The 19007-nt window shown below is 37.0% G+C and overlaps 1 protein-coding gene across 3 annotated transcripts in view; it reads left to right on the plus strand.

The window, feature by feature from the left end:
- LOC132859231 (chemokine-like protein TAFA-2) overlaps nucleotides 1–17956 on the plus strand; it is a 45042-nt gene extending 27086 nt beyond the window's left edge. Inside the window, exons 3-6 of one of the 3 annotated variants that reach the window (XM_060889902.1) lie at nucleotides 4723–4878; nucleotides 6862–6986; nucleotides 11349–11398; nucleotides 17603–17956. In XM_060889902.1, coding sequence (XP_060745885.1) covers nucleotides 4723–4878; nucleotides 6862–6986; nucleotides 11349–11378 — 311 coding nt within the window. In that variant the 3' untranslated portion in view covers nucleotides 11379–11398; nucleotides 17603–17956. The remainder of the gene's footprint in view (nucleotides 1–4722; nucleotides 4879–6861; nucleotides 6987–11348; nucleotides 11399–17602) is intronic. The other 2 variants (XM_060889903.1, XM_060889904.1) reach the window with 2 other exon arrangements.
- The last annotated feature ends 1051 nt before the right edge of the window (nucleotides 17957–19007 follow it).

Consider the following 19007-nt stretch of genomic DNA (forward strand, 5'->3'; position numbering starts at 1 on the left):
TGGTACACTGTAATTTCCCCAGGGTTTTTTTCTTCTTCTGGAAATGTAAATCTATTATCATTCGAGTCAGGCACAGCTTCCGGAGAGCGCTTAATATTTGGAGGGAAGATTTGGACTCACAACAGAAATAAGGAGAAATAGCAAATATTGAGCTGCTAAAGGTCCAGCATGCATACAATATACACTTCTCTTTCTTTCTTAAAGCGTTTCTTTACCCAAATGAGGATGAGGTTCCCTTCTGAGTCTGGTTCCTCCCAAGGTTTCTTCCTCATATCATCTCAGGGAGTTTTTCCTTGCTCCGGTAAAGCTGCTTTGAGACCATATGAATTGTTAACAAATAAATTGAATTAAATTGTAAGGATTGCAAGCACTATAGTATAATTCAGATTGGAAACCAATTTCATCTATACTATATACGATCAGATGCACTTTTTAACACATACTTTTTTATTTCTACACAATAGCTGTGGTAATGGAAGTACAGTACAGTATCTTTTGCAGACACTTATATCCAGAGCAACTTACATTTATCTCCTTTATACAACTGAGTAGTTGAGTGTTAAGGTCTTGCTCAAGGCCCCAGAAGTGGCAGCGCTGGGATTTTCCCACAAAAGCTTCTGATCACGAGTCCAGCATCATAACCAGTGAGCCACCAATTCCCATCACACAATTCATCATTTACAATGGAATGAAGAAGTCACTGTATCCTAATCATTTTATTTGCTCATGTCACCTTGGGTGGCTGCAGCACCAGTGAAAATATCCAATAATCATAGAAATGTTGGTTGAGTCTGTTTTCTAATCTCATGTTTCATGGGATCTGGTGATTATTGCACATATCATCAAAGTCAATGCGAGTACAAAAATGTTCAGGTTTTCTTTCTGCGATTTTTTTTTATATCCCCCTGAAATATCACACAGCTTCATTAGAGTTCTCCTTGTCTATGTTAATACTCCAAAAGGTTTACATTTCTGTGTTTGCTGGTTTGATTATTAACACATATCTCTTGTCGACCTCAAAGCGACGTATTTTTAGCCATATGTTCATCTACTACATCTATCTAGAATATTTGAGAATGAGATTATTAGAGTTTATTTAAAGGAATTAAAACTGTACATGGGAGGCACGGTGGCTTAGTGGTTTCGATTCCCGCCTCCGCCTTGTGTGTGTGGAGTTTGCATGTTCTCCCCGTGCCTCTGGGGTTTCCTCCGGGTACTCCGGTTTCCTCCCCCGGTCCAAAGACATGCATGGTAGGTTGATTGGCATCTCTGGAAAAATTGTCCCTAGTGTGTGATTGCATGAGTGAATGAGTGTGTTTGTGTGCCCTGCGATGGGTTGGCACTCCGTCCAGGGTGTATCCTGCCTTGATGCCCAATGACGCCTGAGATGAGCCGGCACAGGCTCCCCGTGACCCGAGGTAGTTCGGATAAGCGGTAGAAGATGAATGAATGAATGAAAACTCTACATGTTCACAAAAACACCAAAAAAAAACATATAACTTGCACAATATATACAGCTTATTATTATTATTATTATTATTATTATTATGTAAATTTATAGAATATAACGTAGGATACGAGTTCATATGTGATCTAGATTGTTCAGCGCTTTAATTATACTATGCATATACCTTATTTTTTAAGCTTTTGCTCAAATCACAGTAGGTACAAGGACCTTTTTCTCAAAAATCTCCTGACTCATTTCAGCCGCACAACCAAAATATCTTATGAAATGATGTGAATATAAAATGTGAATATAGAGGTGATATGGCTGTCAAATGATCAAAAATACACTGCGTTGTTTATCCTTCAAAAGTACCCTCCGTCTCCATCTCCAAATGCTTTAATACATCACAGCTAGATTACACATGCAGAGCCACGGAGCTTATCTGTTTGTTCGTTCGCACCTGAGAGCGAACACTTAAGACCTCTGGAGGAGATGGTGACCTTATCTTTACTGTACCTGAAATAGCAGCTTGCTCAGTGTTACTTCTCTTCCTCCATGTGCATGTTTGCACTAATAGAGTTCAGAAAGTTCAGAAAGCAAATAACGACTAGCGACTCGGTTCAGCTTCGTATTTAGAGGTTGCTGGGAGAACGTGTGGGTTATTTTAGGAAGTTCTTCCTGTTCTTCTACAGTTAATGTAACCAGTACTTGCTTTAATAGAAGACAACAGGAAGAAATTATAAAAAAAAAAAAGCTGTAACGTAGACATTTGTTGCCTTGTACAGTTATAATATTCTGTCCACTCCTATAGCAAGGTTAAAACTCAAACTATAAATTCCATTAAGTACGATAACTATATAAAAAAAACACCCAAGTTGGATTATAATCGCACCGATAGAATCCGCTGACTACTTCGCTGAATCCACTGATTCATATTACACATTAAACTATGATGAGGAATGTCAGAGTGCTATGTGGAAAATGTTTACAAGAGATTTTAATAATTACGAAGAGGAGTACTATACACACAAAACCCCTCGACTGAACAGATTTCATTATCGTTTAGCGTTTATCATAATTTACCGACTCCAGCCCCATATTCTATTTATTAGTCATGAAAATGCAGAGTAATTAGATAAGCTTGTCTGCACTGCTATAGAAGAGTGTAAGGGCAGGTATCCAAACACTCTTAATTAGTTGTTTACCACATTAGATGGAAACAAAAATGCATCCACAGGAGGAGGGAACCGCATGGAAATGTCACACACAATTAAAAGTGCACAGACATACACCACTTTTAAATAATTCAGACAATACCAAGGGAGCCAACTCCATAAACTGCTGGAGAAATGGATAAAAATACAGAACACTGCACTTTTTATGCTGAGCGCTGCTTTAACTTTTTTTTTTTTTTTTTTTTTTTAGAATTTATAATACTTTAGTTAGCTTCATTCATCGCACCTGTGTGTGACAGGAACAGCTATAGAGCACAACAGCACACAACAGAATATTGATCTTTTATTGCAAACATTCTGCCACATCTCTTCCCAATTTTGCTGTTTACGGTGGCTTATAACGTCCATATCAATGTTACACCTTTTTTTTTTTAGCACTAAGGTTTTTGAAGTGGAATTAAAACAGTCTTAGCTAGAAATATCTCTTTAAAATTGTGAAAACAATTTGTGAATTTCCTGCATTGCAAAACAGGTGATTTTACAGAATGATATAATTCATTCAATTTTCAATTCAATTCAAATGTATTAAAAAATACATTGCGCTTTTAACAATGGACATTGTCTCAAAACAGATTTACAGAACTTAAGAAACAAAATTTCATTTTTTATTATACCAAAATTAATATAATACAAAGATTAATATTAGTCTTACTTATTAATTACAGCTCATCATGAATTTTATTTATTTATTTATTTATTTATTTATTTTTTAGAAATAAATGCTTTAAAGTCATGTCCTACTTCACCCATAATGTGGCTGATCATATGATTCACTTGATATTATAACGTGTCAGTATGGTTGCATGAGCAGGGGGTCAGTTATACTGAATATCAGCATGGCTGTGATTCAGTACTGACGTGAAGCTGGACACTGATGTTCAGTATAATCTCACGACTGCAAGTGCGATATTCATTAAATCGCTTTCCTAAAACAGTTCAAATAATCAAGAAATGAATCTCCAATAACTGACATTATGGACACATTATGGCCAAATTTGTTTTTTTCTTAAAGTTTATTTTTGCTTTGCTTAGCAGTTAAAGATCCTTTATTGCTCTTCAGCTGTCTGGAATTTAATAACGGTTTCAAACTAGGAAGTCTCAAACACAGACGAGTGGAGTGATAGACACAGTGAAGAGCTGTTATATTAAATATAAGCAGTCCTGGAACATTGCTCATCCAATCAAATTAGTGGAGTGGAACTAACTGATTTTCACACACACTTTGGGAAGTCTCGTCTCGCTTTCCTAGCGTCATTACCAAGCTTTTTGTTCTGTTGTTGAGTATACGTCTGGTTTGTTGATTTTATTTACCATGTTTCTTTGCTCTTTATTTGCCACATTTTTACCTGTATTTTGGATTGTTTTTGAATTGTGTACAGAAATAAGAAAGAAATAAGCAACCGCTTGAAATAAAAAGGAATCAGAAGTCCGGGGATTGAGAATGTATTAACGATGACGGATTCTTTTCACCTTGACATATACCTATACAGTATATGTACATGTCCTTTTTATAGATCTACTCTAATTTTATCTACTGTTTAAAAGTGAAAATGAAAGTGACGTTACATACGGCTAAGTACGGTGACCCATACTCCGCATTGTTCTCCGCATTTAACCCATCCAAAGTGCACACACACAGCAGTGAACACACACCGTGAACACACACGGGGGAGCAGTTGGGGTGGTTCGGTGCCTTGCTCAAGGGCACCTCAGTCGTGGCCGGCCCGAGACTCGAACCCCCAACCTTAGGGTTAAGAGTCAGACTCTCTAACCATTAGGACACGACTTTCCCAAATGGATCTGGTAATAACAAGACACACAAGAGAAACGAATCAAATGATGTATATCTATGAAATGTATCAATGGGAATTTAATGAATGCTCACATTGATTTGAAAGTATTTCTAATGTTAATGGTAAAACCAAAGAAATGCTGATGTGCCACTTTACCACTCAAGCTGTAGTTTTTAAAATGAAGTCTGGAATAGTGTCTTACTTGGGTTTTATCTTACACATTGTAAAAGGTATTTCTCTCGTTCAGCAGTTCACCATGTCAGGACAGGAACATGTGAAGTTGTAGCATTACATCGATGCTGCAATAAGAACAAGATAGAGGAACGTTCTCAGACCGTGAAATGCTCCTGCTTTCCGGGACAAGTGGCTGGAACCACCCGAGCAGCACCTTCCTGTGTAGACGGTATGTTTTGGGATTCTGTTATTTTTCCATTTTTTTTTTTTTAAATACTTTTTTGTTTGTATATACCGCTATTATATTTTTCCAAAAATACCTACAGTTTAGGTCATAAGTTTACATCTCTTCTTGATGAATGTTTACTTGGGTCCAAAGATCTTAGTGAAGATGCTTTTATTTTGCATTTTTATCTAATTGAATACAACAATTTTTATGGCAGATTATATTACTGACAACAACGAGGAAAAAATAAAATCTTGAAAATATTTGCATGAATGTTTTAGCATTTGGTTTGGCTGCTGTTTGTATTTGTTTTTTCTATTTAAAGACGATTGACAGAAACAATAATATATTAAAACATATTTGTATCAGAATTTTTAGTTGGGAAAGTATTCCTAAAAATTAGAAATAATAATAAAAACCAAACATTAAAATAGGTTCTGAGGACATGGATCTGTATGAAATTAGTCATATATAGTTTAGATGCTGGCACCTTAATAATTAGTGGTTACTCTGTTTGTCTGTTTGTTTCCACCTGTGTGTGTGTGTGTGTGTGTGTGTGTGTGTGTGTTTTCCTCAGTTTCTGCTTTTCTCCCACATCCCAAGGTCGTATAGGTGAATTGACTTAAACTTTAAATTGTCCCTAGGTTTGTGTGTTTGTGTGTGTGTGTGTGTGTGTGTGTGTGTGTGTGTGTGTTTATTTTCTCTTTTTTTCTCCCCTCGTCTCCCACATCACAATAACATATAGGTGAATTGAATTTAAACTTTAAATTGTCCCTAGGTGTATGTGTATGCGTGTGTGTGTGCGTGTGTGTGTGTGTGTCTGATGCTCAGTATTCCCATCATATACACTCCAAATCCACCAAAACTAGGATACATAGTTACTGTAGATGAATGAAGAAACAAACGAGTGCAGCAGCACTATTTCTACATTCTTCCTTCTTGTCACATCAAGTATAATAGGAATGAGCTCATTTTGCTTGGATGCTAAAAATGTGTTCAAATGTGTGAAAGTTGCTGTCTAATGTGCAAGTGCTTTCCTGCTGCTAGTTGTCATGCTGATTATTAATAGAAACATGGTTTTGTAACTCAGCTCCAGCTGGAACGTATAAGAACTTTACTGTTTACAAGTTATGCTTTAAATGATGTATATAGATTATGGTTTTTCTCTTATAGATACAAAAGATTGTGATCTTTCACCTGGCTACTAAACATCTATTACGGAGCTTAAATGTCACTCACTGAGTCATGTTCATTAGTAACTAGTAAAATGACACTTAACAAAAAAAAAACCCAACAACAAATCGATAATAAAGACATATATTATATTTGGATTATAATCAAAACAGATGACAGATGACCTGCTGCACTATGTACTAAGTCTTAATCAGTTGGTCATTGAATGTACGTGTTTTATGATAAAGTCTTTGGCCGGACTTTAATCCGCTGTGAAATGTTTAGAAGTCTTTTTTAATTTTGCCTCCTAAGTGCAATACTACAGTAGAGATGTAATAAGTAGAGGAAATCAGAGAATAAAGCTACTAGCGAGCACCCAGATGGCCCCTCAGTGCTGTCTGACCTATTCAATGACATTTTGTGTCTGACATTCTCTGCAAATTAAAGCATAATGCTAATGTGCTCACTGCAGGAAATCTTGACAAAACGATCAGTGCTTAACCTTTTCATTAGCTCCACTACATATTTAGATATTGCACCTTTTACGCCGATCTATGCGAGACAATGGTCTATTGCAAGTGCTTATATTTCTCTATTGTGAATATCTCTGTCTCCGGTCATGTAAATCATGTCAGCAGGCTCTAACTAAAAGTAAAGAACAAATATAAGAAGTATGGAAATCATGACCCATCGTTAGCAGCCAGAGAATAGCTCCATTTAAAAATCCTGATGTTTTCGAATCATGTCAGATTGTCTTGTATTGTGTCTGTGAATGAGTATTAAGATTTAAAGGGTATGTTTATCCTCCTACAGCCTCCATAGTGGAGCAGAAGTGGTGGTGTCAGATGCAGCCCTGTCTGGATGGAGAGGAGTGTAAAGTTCTGCCTGATCTTAAAGGCTGGAGCTGTGCTACAGGGAACAAGATCAAGACCACAAAGGTGTGTGAGTTTTCACAAAACAGCTACAAGTCGTTTCACGGGGTATTGCAAGACCCTTTCTGCTGTGCCCCAGTAAAATGTTCCTGATAAATCTTGTCTGATGGGGTCATTAAAGTGCATACATCTTGTTATCATTTACATCATTTTAAGATAAAGATCCTGCACCTTCCCTTCACCCATAAACCCCACATCCTCGCTGTGCTCCTCCTCGCATCACAAACCTCAACATACAGTCACACGAATATTCACGAGGAGGAACTGAAATGTTTGAATTTTGTATTTAGTTGAATGAGTGCATCCTGTTTTTTAGGACAAATTTACTTACAGATTTAGCTTGTTGAGTGCTAAAAGAATGCTTGCTTCAATTCTTATGTTTTTGAAATTCTAAAAAATGATAATGATAAGTGAACGGTTTCTGGAGTGATTTGTCTATTTAGTACGTGACAGTTTGTTTGCTCATGAAAATACTAGTTGTGGATTTGAAGTTGTTTTAATATAAACAGTAACCAGTTTTGATGCCTTTACCTTTATTTTAGCAAAGGTTTTTACATTAAATTAAAATACCCTTAAACCACCTCTTGAAATTTTGAAGTACTTTTATGAAATTCTTGGCTGGCCAGTTCCCCAGTAGAGTGATCAAACTCTAGAAATGCCCCTGGTTTTATACCAGATAAACTCTAGAAATAAAGTATAAAACCAGGGGCATTTCTAGAGTTTGATCACTCTACTGGGGAACTGGCCAGCCAAGAATTTTACAAATGCCCCTGGTTTTATACCAGAGAAACTCTAGAAATGCCCCTGGTTTTATACCAGAGAAACTCTAGAAATGCCCCTGTTTTTATAATTTCATCTTTAAGTCAAATCACTGGTTTATATCAACACAATTCTTCTAATATGTATGTCACAACTCACTGGGATGTGTATGCTGGATGTTCCACATAATCTAAGTCTAATAATAAGGGGATTGGAAAAAAAAGGATTTTTCTGGAGGATTTTTATTTAGGGTTGATGGAAGGTTCACAATTCAGTGCTCTGTAAATATCAGTAGGTTTGGCCTTTTCAGTTTCTCAGTAACATGACAAGCTGTGCCTTTTTCTTATTACTTTCAAGAGAAAGAAAAAAAAACCTGATTGCTTTTAGCTGCTATAACATAAGTGACAATAGGAACTAACTCGTTTCATGGGCACATGATACATGATTAAAAAGTACAATGTGTTGTTCATTAATAAGTAAAAAAGAATTGAAATGGGGGGCACGGTGGCTTAGTGGTTAGCACGTTCGCCTCACACCTCCAGGGTTGGGGGTTCGATTCCCGCCTCCACCTTGTGTGTGTGGAGTTTGCATGTTCTCCCCGTGCCTCGGGGTTTTCCTCCGGGTACTCCGGTTTCCTCCCCCTGTCCAAAGACATGCATGGTAGGTTGATTGGCATCTCTGGAAAATTGTCCGTAGTGTGTGATTGCTTGAGTGAATGAGAGTGTGTGTGTGTGTGCCCTGTGATGGGTTGGCACTCCGTCCAGGGTGTATCCTGCCTTGATGCCCAATGACGCCTGAGATAGGCACAGGCTCCCCGTGACCCGAGGTAGTTCGGATAAGCGGTAGAAAATGAGTGAGTGAGTGAGAATTGAAATGATTAGTAAATTAGTGAAGTGTAAGAGGAAAAAGAACTTTAGACCATCCCGATTTTTTCCCTTTTCCTATAACAGCATGCCCAGCCTTGTATTATTCCTTGGATATCATATACAATGATATTCAGGCATAATGTTGTTATACTGTAGTTGACTGTTGGAAACAATCCGTTTATTGGGATGTTGGTCGAAGTGTCTGAACACATTATGTAATCTAATTTGAAAAAATGTTATGTAATTGTGATGATTATGTCTTGCTGCAAAGGGTATTTCAGGATTAATTAAAAATAATAATTATAATAATAGTCATAGTTACAAGCAACAGTAAGCAATTATTTTAATTACAATAATATGGTACTGTAGCTTCATAAACCAAGAAGATAAATCAGTCAGTTGTGTCAGATATGACGATTGTGTCAGCACCTGCCTCATCACTACACAGGGAATCATACTAAAAATTATACAAAATGTGTTTTTTTTGCATCTCTCTACATCTATATCTAAATCTATTGATTTTATTTACAGTTAGAAACTGTTGTGTTCAATATCAGTAGTTTGTAAACTTTTTTGTGTGAACAGGTACTAAATTCCAATGACTAAAATATTTTTTCCCAGATCCTCTTATGCTTACAGCACCGATTTATTTGAAGAAAAACAGTTTAGATGCTGTAATGTCACGAGTGCATTCTCAGACAACGTGCTCACTCTTTTACAGCCCCTCAGTCCCGTGCAGGTAATCAGAGCTGACATGTGGCACCTAAACACGCCTCTATTTAAACCCCAGGAGTGTTTCAGTTGGTGTGCTGACGTATAGTCTGTACCACATCTCAGAGCGCTAAGTGCTCTGAGAGGTCATTCTCTTCGAGAGCTAATCTCCCCAATATTTCTAATCCCACCTGATTTTCCCCAGTGTAGGATTTAGAGAAGTTTTATTGAGGTTCAGGCCAAGAGTTAGGACTCTTCTTCTTTGTACTTTTTTAGGGTCTTGTTCAGCGAATGACGTACTTTGCTGGACCCCAGTGTAGGATTTAGAGAAGTTTTATTGAGGTTCAGGCCAAGAGTTCACTAAATTAGATATGAAGAGTGGGTCCCTTCTCCTCGTCTTAGCGGAGTGTACTTCTGGCAGGTGAATCTTCTCATGCGGAGATTGTTTTCCGTTTCGTTGCCAATTGTGTGGGCCAGTGCGGTTTGCTTCGAGTCTCGCTCTCACCATCGTTCCCATAATTATTATTATTATTGAGGTCTTGGTTGGTGGCATTCTTACTTGTCTGCTCCGGACTTTTGATCCGGCTTCCTGTCCACAGTTTCCCGCATCTCTATCCAGTCAGGTAACAGGCCCTGCTCTGTACTCCCTTCAACTCTGTACCGAGTTCTACCCCGTAACAGATATATTTTTTAAATGGTTTATACGAAACCTCCAGTTTGTTAATATTTTCAGAACCCACTTTTGTTTCAATTAACCAGTCAACAAATGTTACAATAATACTACATTGATACTAGTTGATAGTCACCTCCACTACCATTGTTTGCAATAGCAAAACATGTAAACATGCAGTATAACGGACCCTGGGTGTAGAGATGCAGGAAGGTGTTTTACATTGTGTAGTTCGGGGATTTTAAGTAGCATACATGTCTCTTGAGCGGTGAAAGGATATGATCATTTTACAGTAACTTTTTCTTGAAACAGAAAATGTGTTTTGATTATAATAAATATACCGCAGCACAGCTGGATTCTCAATTCTCAACATGTTGATTTATTTTATTTTGATAGCGAGATGGATTTGAATATTTATGACTAAAACAAATAACAGGTATATATTAATGTGCTAATTTGTTGTAGTTACTGCACATAATCACACCTAAAAAATAAACAAACAAAAATTCTGTAAATTATTATTATAAAGAAATCATATAAATGTACGAGTTTATATTGTGAAAGTTTCGTTTAGGAGACATTTATTTAAATGTATGGTCATGTAGCTTAGTTCCAGTTATGTTATAGTAACTATAAACATTAATTCCCTTAACAGCTTTTTCTTGTAATAAATGAGACATGAATAAAAATAACACATTTGTTCTGAGTCTTGTGGATGTTCCCTAACATTAAAACTTCTATTAACAATAAAAAAAGATACAGAATGTTATTTTATCGAAATTGTTGGCAAGTCGCTTTGGTATTTATATGACTTAGGGCTAATCTTTCCTATGTCCTAATTAATCCTAATTTTAACCATGGAGAGGAAAAAGCCTTAAGAGATCATCTTAAACTAAACACTTACTTCATGTGTTCTGACCTTAGTGACAGTGTGAAGCTTTTAGTCGTCTTAAATGACATGAGTAAAGGCAGGCATCATGTCACCACAACAATCTTACCCTTTCACACCACCGATAAGTCAACACACCACCTCTAATTAGACCCTTTTTAATAGTAAGCTGATGCCGATGCCCTTGTCCTGGTTGTGATGACTGTATGGCTTCACTCCTGCTCGTCTCTGTCCACATTATATCAATTATTTAAGCTGCCTCACCAAACCTGTCTGGAGCCTAATTATTGATCCAAGGAGTCTTAAACAGCCTAAAACCCAGCGCATCTCTTCATCCGTTGTTTGTGGTGGTTTATATATCGATCCGGTGGTAAAACACATAAACCTCAAAAGACGGCATTTCTTTCATTCTCTATGAAATATTAAACTAATACTGTTTCCTCCTTTCATTTCCCATGTAACCTTTGGGACAGATCTCCTCTGACCGGGATCAGCTTTGGTAGCGGATGGAAACTAGATACAGGTCAGACTGCACTTCACAATACATTAAGAGCTGGTCAAAACTGCTTCGGATTGGATTGATATTTCCTGCCCATTAGATACAGTGTTTTTTTCTGTACCTGCATGACTTTAGATACATCTGAGTACTGACTGTCTGTGTCTGCTAGAACTCTCCTGCAATACAAAAACGCAAAACACAAGAATCCAACAATTTGGAATTATAAATGCATTCGAATCTTAGCTTTATTATTATTTTTTACTTAATAAACATTCAGCAGCAAATATTTGTCAGTATCCAGCTTACATCTCACAGTCGCTGAAGGGATTATGATGGATCAAGACACCACAGCCAATATGTCGCTTGAAAACGTTACTAAACTTCCTTCCTTCTAAACAAGCTTTATCACTAAAAATCTTATTTTTGGCTCTGAATAATAATCTGAATGTGAAAGTAACAAAGCAATATTTGGAACCTGGTCTGGAAATGAATTAAACTATTTCTACATTTTGAGCATGTCTTACATTGTGTAACATAAGAGGAAACGTTAAGGTACCGTGTAACGTCCAGCTCAGACATTTCACCTCCCGAAAGCTTTTCACGTATTCTAAGACGCTTCCTTATTTCCTCTCACACTTCCTGTGTGCACTCTGCAGCTCTCTGAGTCTCACTTTCTAGAGAAAGAGATTGTTTGATTATCTCTTGATATGATTTCTAATATTTTGTGTATTGACTGTGACTTGAGCTTTTATTAATTAGTTAATTAATTGATTAATTTATTCATTTATTTATTTTTTTAAGCCTTGTCTCTGACTGTTTGAGCTTTGTCATTAAAACCTCTGCACACTGATCTTCAAATTACCTGCGATCCCCTTGTTACAGACACAACTGCCACAGGCTAAATTAAAAAGAAGTGGAAATATAAATAATTATAATATAAATACAGGAAATATTATTTTATTGTACACTCTTTTCAGTGTTGTAATGTAACGGAGTACAAATACTTCGTTACTGTACTTAAGTAGAAATGTCACATCTGTACTTTACTTCGCTATTTAAATCTATGTCAACTTTCACTTTTGCTCCACTACATTTTCTAGATAAAATGTTTTACTCCGTTATATTTCCACTAAGCATCTTCGTTACTCGTTACTACAAAATAAAATCAGAAGAAATGTGTGTGACTGCAATAAGGGAGGTTTGGCGAATCACTGCTTCTAGATTGCATTACGCTCCGCACGCTCTATTTCAGCGTAATGTTGCTAAAGGAGGAGGAAGCACAAGTGAAACCGCCATGGAAGCCCCTACTGAAGAACCTCCCGTTATCGTAGATCAGGGGTGGCCAACCAGTCAGAGACCAAGAGCCACATTTTTTTACTGTGTTACCGCAAAGAGCCACATCATACACATGGGCACACATGAACATCACCTTTTTTTTCCTGCCATTTTGAAAGCGAACTTGACACAAATTGTTTACTCAAATGATCTTGCTCCTACTGGGAAACTTTGAGGTATTTTCATCCCACTCACATGCGCGTTTTAGTTAGCTTATTGAACTCAAGCGAAGCGAACACGCACATTAAAAAGACACAAATACAAACTTCGATATGAACGTATAGTAAGAGCCGCATGAAACCGGGCAAAGAGCCACATGCGGCTCGGGAGCCGCAGGTTGGCCGCCCCTGTCGTAGACGACCACCCCGACGATAGTGGTGAACTCAGTGAACTCGGTGAAGAAGATAACGTTTTACACCACTGGCCGTATTTGAAAGAAATGTTTCTGTACATTGGAATGAAAGATTCTTCCTACCAGATGAAGTGCCTCTTATGTCTACCGAAAATCACTGAAATTTTAATTTTTACTTTTACTTCAAATACTTAAGTACATTAAATATCAGAAAATGACTTTTGATACTTAAGTACAGTAAATATCAGATACTTTAAGACTTTTACTTGAGTAATATTCTAAAAGGTAACTTTCACTTCTACCAAAGTCTTTTTCTAGCACGATACTTGTACTTTTACTCAAGTATTGCTTTCTAGTACTTTATACAACACTGACTCTTATAAAAAAGAGCTTCATTGGGTTCAGTACTTGGTAAGGAGAAAGTTTCCCATAGGAATGTTTCTCCTGGACAGCAATAAAGCTTAATGATGGTTAGTCTAACATACTGTACATCTCAGCAGTGTGTAATTAACGCTGAGATGTTTTCAAATGACATGTTTATGAATGACATATTTTACAAAAAAAGTTGATTAAATTTGAAATAGAATAAATGATTTTACTCACTCACTCACTCACTCACTCACTCACTCACTCATTTTCTACCGCTTATCCGAACTACCTCGGGTCACTGGGAGCCTGTGCCTATCTCAGGCATCATCGGGCATAAATGATTTTAAGGTTGCAATATTTTCATAAGAAGGCTTTAATAATTCTATCTTTATAGGTAGACTGCTTTTAATGAGCTGACTGAAAATGACTAAATAATTAATTAGGTGTATCCTCGTCAGTAGATGGCACGTGTCTTATAGAAAAATTATAAAGTGTAAACCCTGCAGGCTTGCAGTCCTTTAATAGATCATAACTGTTACTGTTTATAAAAATGCATTTATTAAGCACAGGGCTGGAAACCATATCAGATTGAAAACTGAAATAAACAAAATTTGGCTAGAAGCACAAACATAATCATTAACTATTCCTAAACAAGACTCTTACTTAAAATCTGTTCCTGGTTAATAACATTATTCTTTCATTCCTTGTAGCTCACTAGTTCATGCTTTAATTTCAAAACACCAAATGATCTTGGATTAGCAGCACAATTACATGCACCCACACACACACACACACACACACCTGCACTGAACTACATTTTCCATCAGCCCCAGCATGTCACATTGCATGTTTCTCTGGTGCAGTGTCTTTTGTCTCACGTTTGTTGCTGTTGTTTTTGTGTGTTTCCATGTGTACCATCATCTTGCTCATCATCTATATCTTTTGTCTTGTGTTGTTTTGCACTTTATATATTACAGATCTTCTCCTCAGCTGAATCCTGATACAATCCTCTAAAGCCCTACTTCCCTACTTCATTACCACTGTCGCCCCTGGCTTGCTAATTAGGAATAAAATTTCAAATTTCAAATTTCAAATTTTTATATTTCTGTAAAGCTGACAATGTCTATTGTTAAAAGTGCTATACAAATAATATTGAATTGAATAAACGAAATGAATCACCTCCCCACTCATCACAGTGTGTTGGTGTGGGAGCACAAAAACCCAACACATCTTTTCTTACTCCATTTCTAAGTCCTGATTAAACATGCGCTTAGTTTCACTGTCCTTGTAGCATGTTATCACTGTTACACTATAAATTATACAGATGTCTTATGGAAATGTGCTTTATTTGCTTGCTGTAGGGAAAAAAAAAAAACGGAGGAAAGAAAAGCTAATAATTCTTAAATTAGTGGCTCATTAATCTTGGTGACAGTGGGGAACGTTAGTGCACTTCACTGAGGCGCTTGAATATATTACAATATACGCAAGAGCGGATTTTATCCCCTTGATTATGAAAAGAGAAGAAGATATCCTAACCATCTTCTATATTTATTCTGTATTTATATCAAAACTTAAATTTCCTAAGGAAGAGAATTTGTTTATGTACTGCGATACCTCCAGAGTGTTTTATATAAAAGAAAATACTAATAATACAAACTTGTGACTCATATTTTACACTTTGCCTTACTGTATTGGTTTTGTTTATATTTCTATGTTACCTTGGAATTTTGGTAATAAAAAAAAGATTAAACAGCAGTTAATGCTGTTTGGGTATTTCTACATTAATTGTCACATTTGCATTAACTTAATGAGGTGGATTTTCCCCACAGGCTTTGTTTCTTTTTTAACCAGCATGAAAAATAACAAGTTAAATAATGAGAGTGATGTAGAAAGTTTTAAAGTACCCCATACCTCTGTCAGCGAGGGGGGGGGCAGGGAGAGAGAGAGAGGGAGAGAGAGATAGAGAGAGAGAGAGAGAGGGAGAGAGAGAGAGAGAGAGAGAGAGAGAGAGAGAGAGAGAGAGAGAGAGAGAGAGAGAGAGAGAGAGAGAGAGAGAGAGAGAGAGAGAGATCCTGCAGTGCCCACACCTCATGGATCAACCAGAAGATAAAGAAAAAAAATAAGAAAATCTAAGCCAAGTCTAAATGACTTCACATAGAACAATACTTTGTGATCCTGTTACAGTTATTTTTTATTTTTTTTTCACTTCAGCAAGTGCAGCATTAAGGAAAGATTGTACAGATAAAGTGTTTGGCCCTGATAACACTGCTTATACTAAAACTAGATTATCTCACAATGTGGCTGAATTCTGGAATCTGATTGGTCAGATGGTGTGTATCAGTTTTGTATAACAGTACGGCTCGGACTTTAATTCCAGCTGTAACATGATTGACAGGTTAACATGAATGAGCTTGTTCTAATACCCTACTGTGTTTATAACAACAGCTCAATCCAAACAACATAAATTTAGATCCTCCATAGAATCAGATACCTGTAAAAAACAGAATTTATTACCTGTATTATTATTGAGGTATTGTTATTTACGATGTATGAAGTTAAATGTTAGAAGACATTAATATAAGCTGTAGTGAAGGAGTTTTGGGTCCCCTGCAAGTTTCCAAGTAAAGTCTTCAGAGAAGTTCTTGTAAACTCTGTAAACAGACCGTGTAACTTTTCTTTATTTAATTATTATGAGAGAGAGAGAGAGAGAGAGAGAGAGAGAGAGAGAGAGAGAGAGAGAGAGAGAGAGAGAGAGAGAGAGAGAGAGAGAGAGAGAGGGAAAGAGAGAGAGAGAGAGAGAGCGAGAGAGAGAGAGTTGAGTAACTGAGTGATAACAGAGACAGACTTGCCTCACAGATGTCAAATCTTAAATTCAAACATTTAAATAATTAACTACTAACAATTAAAATGCCATTCGTTGATAAATTAGACATTGTTATTCTTGGCAAATCACTGTGATATAAACAGAGGTATAGTTCCAGATTATTTTTTATAATATCAGCACAATTTATTGTTTAAACCTTGCATTATTTTAACCTACTTCAAAGGGTTTTATAAAGTAATGTATAAAGGGTCAGTGGTGTACCAGTGTTTAACGGTGTTGGGTTGCTGTTCAGAAGGTTGGGGGTTCAAGCTGAAGCACCGCCAAGCTGCCACCAATGAGCCCTTGAGCAAGGCACTTAACTCTGTTTACTTCAGCTTCATGACAATCTGGTATACAACAAGCACAGAAAAGAATTTCACTGTGATGTAATGTGACTTTGGGAGTTTCCTCCAGGTACTCTGGTTTCCTCCCCAGTCCAAAGACATGCCTTGTGGTCTGACTGGCATCTCTAAATTTTGTGTGTGATTGTGCCCTGTGATGTGTTGACACTGTGTGTGAGTGTGTGTGTGTGTGTGTGTGTGTGTGTGTGTGTGTGTGTGATTATGCACTGTGATGTGTTGGCACATACTGTCACGCGTGTGTGTGTGTGTGTGTGTGTGTGTGTGTGTGTGATTACGCACTGTGATATGTTGGCACATACTGTCACATGTGTGTTTGTGTGTGTGTGTGTGTGTGTGTGTGTGTGTGTGTGTGTGTGATCACGCACTGTGATGTGTTGGCACATACTGTCACGTGTGTGTGTGTGTGTGTGTGTGTGTGTGTGTGTGATCACGCACTGTGATGTGTTGGCACATACTGTCATGTGTGTGTGTGTGTGTGAGATCACGCACTGTGATGTGTTGGCACATACGGTCACGTGTGTGTGTGATCACGCACTGTGATGTGTTGGCCCATACTGTCGCATGTGTGTGTGTGTATGTGTGTGTGTGATCACGCACTGTGATGTGTTGGCACATACTGTCACATGTGTGTGTGTGTGTGTGATTATGCACTGTGATGTGTTGGCACATACTGTCACATGTGTGTGTGTGTGAGTGTGTGTGATTATGCACTGTGATGTGTTGGCACCCTATCCAGGGTGTCCCCACCATACACCCCAAGTCGCCTAGGATAGACTCCAGATTCCAGGTGACTCTGTGTAGGATAAAAATGGACGGATGTGTTAAAACTAGCTTTGATGTTATATATGATGTTAAAAAAATGCATGGTTCTGTTTCATTTCTTCTCTGTATTCTGAATAAGACACTGAATAACACTGTATTCTGAATAAGACAATATATTATTTCAGGTTGACTGAGTTGGAGAACCGTCTGAAGGCTCCTCATCCTTACCTGTGGATCTGATTTGTGTAAAGACTGTTTTGTAACAGACACAGAACGAAGCACTGAAGGTTTTCCAGGGACATCAATGATGTGAAAACATCTGGACGCTGTTCTGTACCCTAGCTTTATAAAGCTTGTTGTGGATTTCTGTAGTTGCGTTTTGCTTGCCGTTTTTTGGACTTATGGCTCAGTTACACAATTTCCTTTATACGGATCCACATGGATCCAAGTGTGACAACCATTTTGCCTCAAGAGTACAGTACAGTTATTTAGTTTAGCTTATAAATGCAAATAGACTTAAGGATTTAAATATTGGCAATGTAAAAGTGCAAAGCTGCATAAGATTCTAATGTTTGTAAACTTTGTTTGTGTAGATCAGAAAGCCTAGACGTTCAAATATGAATGTTTATATATGCCTTTAACTAAAAATGACAATTTAGAAAGTTATAGGATTCAAACAAAAAAGTTTTTTTTTTTTACATACTGTATATATAGTTGCAGATGCTTCCTCATATGTACTGTATGTCAGAAAGAAAATGACTCCATAATAAACCACATTTGTCTTTAAACCATTTGTGTGTGTTAAAGCAAAGAAATCCTACTGAAAAATATTCAAACCAAACCTCATCAAACGAACAGTTCTTGCTTAAAACAGCTGAAAGGTCTGATTCTGTAACGTAGTCAGCTTACATGGTTAATTACTAAAATAAATGATGTTTTATAGACACATTGCCGTATTCATAATTTCTTCTGGCTTCTGATTATCCGTGAAGATTATCCGCTCATTCATCGTTAGTCAGTGCTTTATCCTGGTCAGGGTCGCTGTGAATCCAGAGCCTAGAAAAGTCAACAGCATTCAACAGCAACTGTATTTGGGTTTGAAATATGGTCATTCAAAGAAACATAACAAAAAAAATTCCCCAATAAAACCCTTAAGTTTTACCTTACAAGAAAAATTGGTTGAAATTCCAGTATAAATGGTAAATTAGTATTTCTATAAACATGGTAAAAATGCACTAACTTGTTTGATGAATAGTGAGAATTCAGACATACTACTGCTTTGGCGTACTGATTTTCTTTTACTACTGTATTAGTAGACATGTTCAGTCAGGTGTCCACAAACTTCATTAATAAATAGAGTGAAGTTCTAAAAAATTGAAGGTTATGACACGGATATAAATGGTAAATAACTTTTTGAACGCTTTCTAGTGCAGCATTTCAGGATAGAACATAGTGGATGAATATAAAACAACTCGACTAGTCATGTCAAATCTTGTATCGCTTTTTAAACACAGTTTTCACACCAAATCTTCTACGAAATGAGCTTTCATTAGCTTCCTGATTCGGAAGCAGTTGCATTGTTAATGAATT

This window comes from Tachysurus vachellii, chromosome 16 (genome assembly GCF_030014155.1).
Source record: "Tachysurus vachellii isolate PV-2020 chromosome 16, HZAU_Pvac_v1, whole genome shotgun sequence".
Taxonomy (NCBI): Eukaryota; Metazoa; Chordata; class Actinopteri; order Siluriformes; family Bagridae; genus Tachysurus; species Tachysurus vachellii.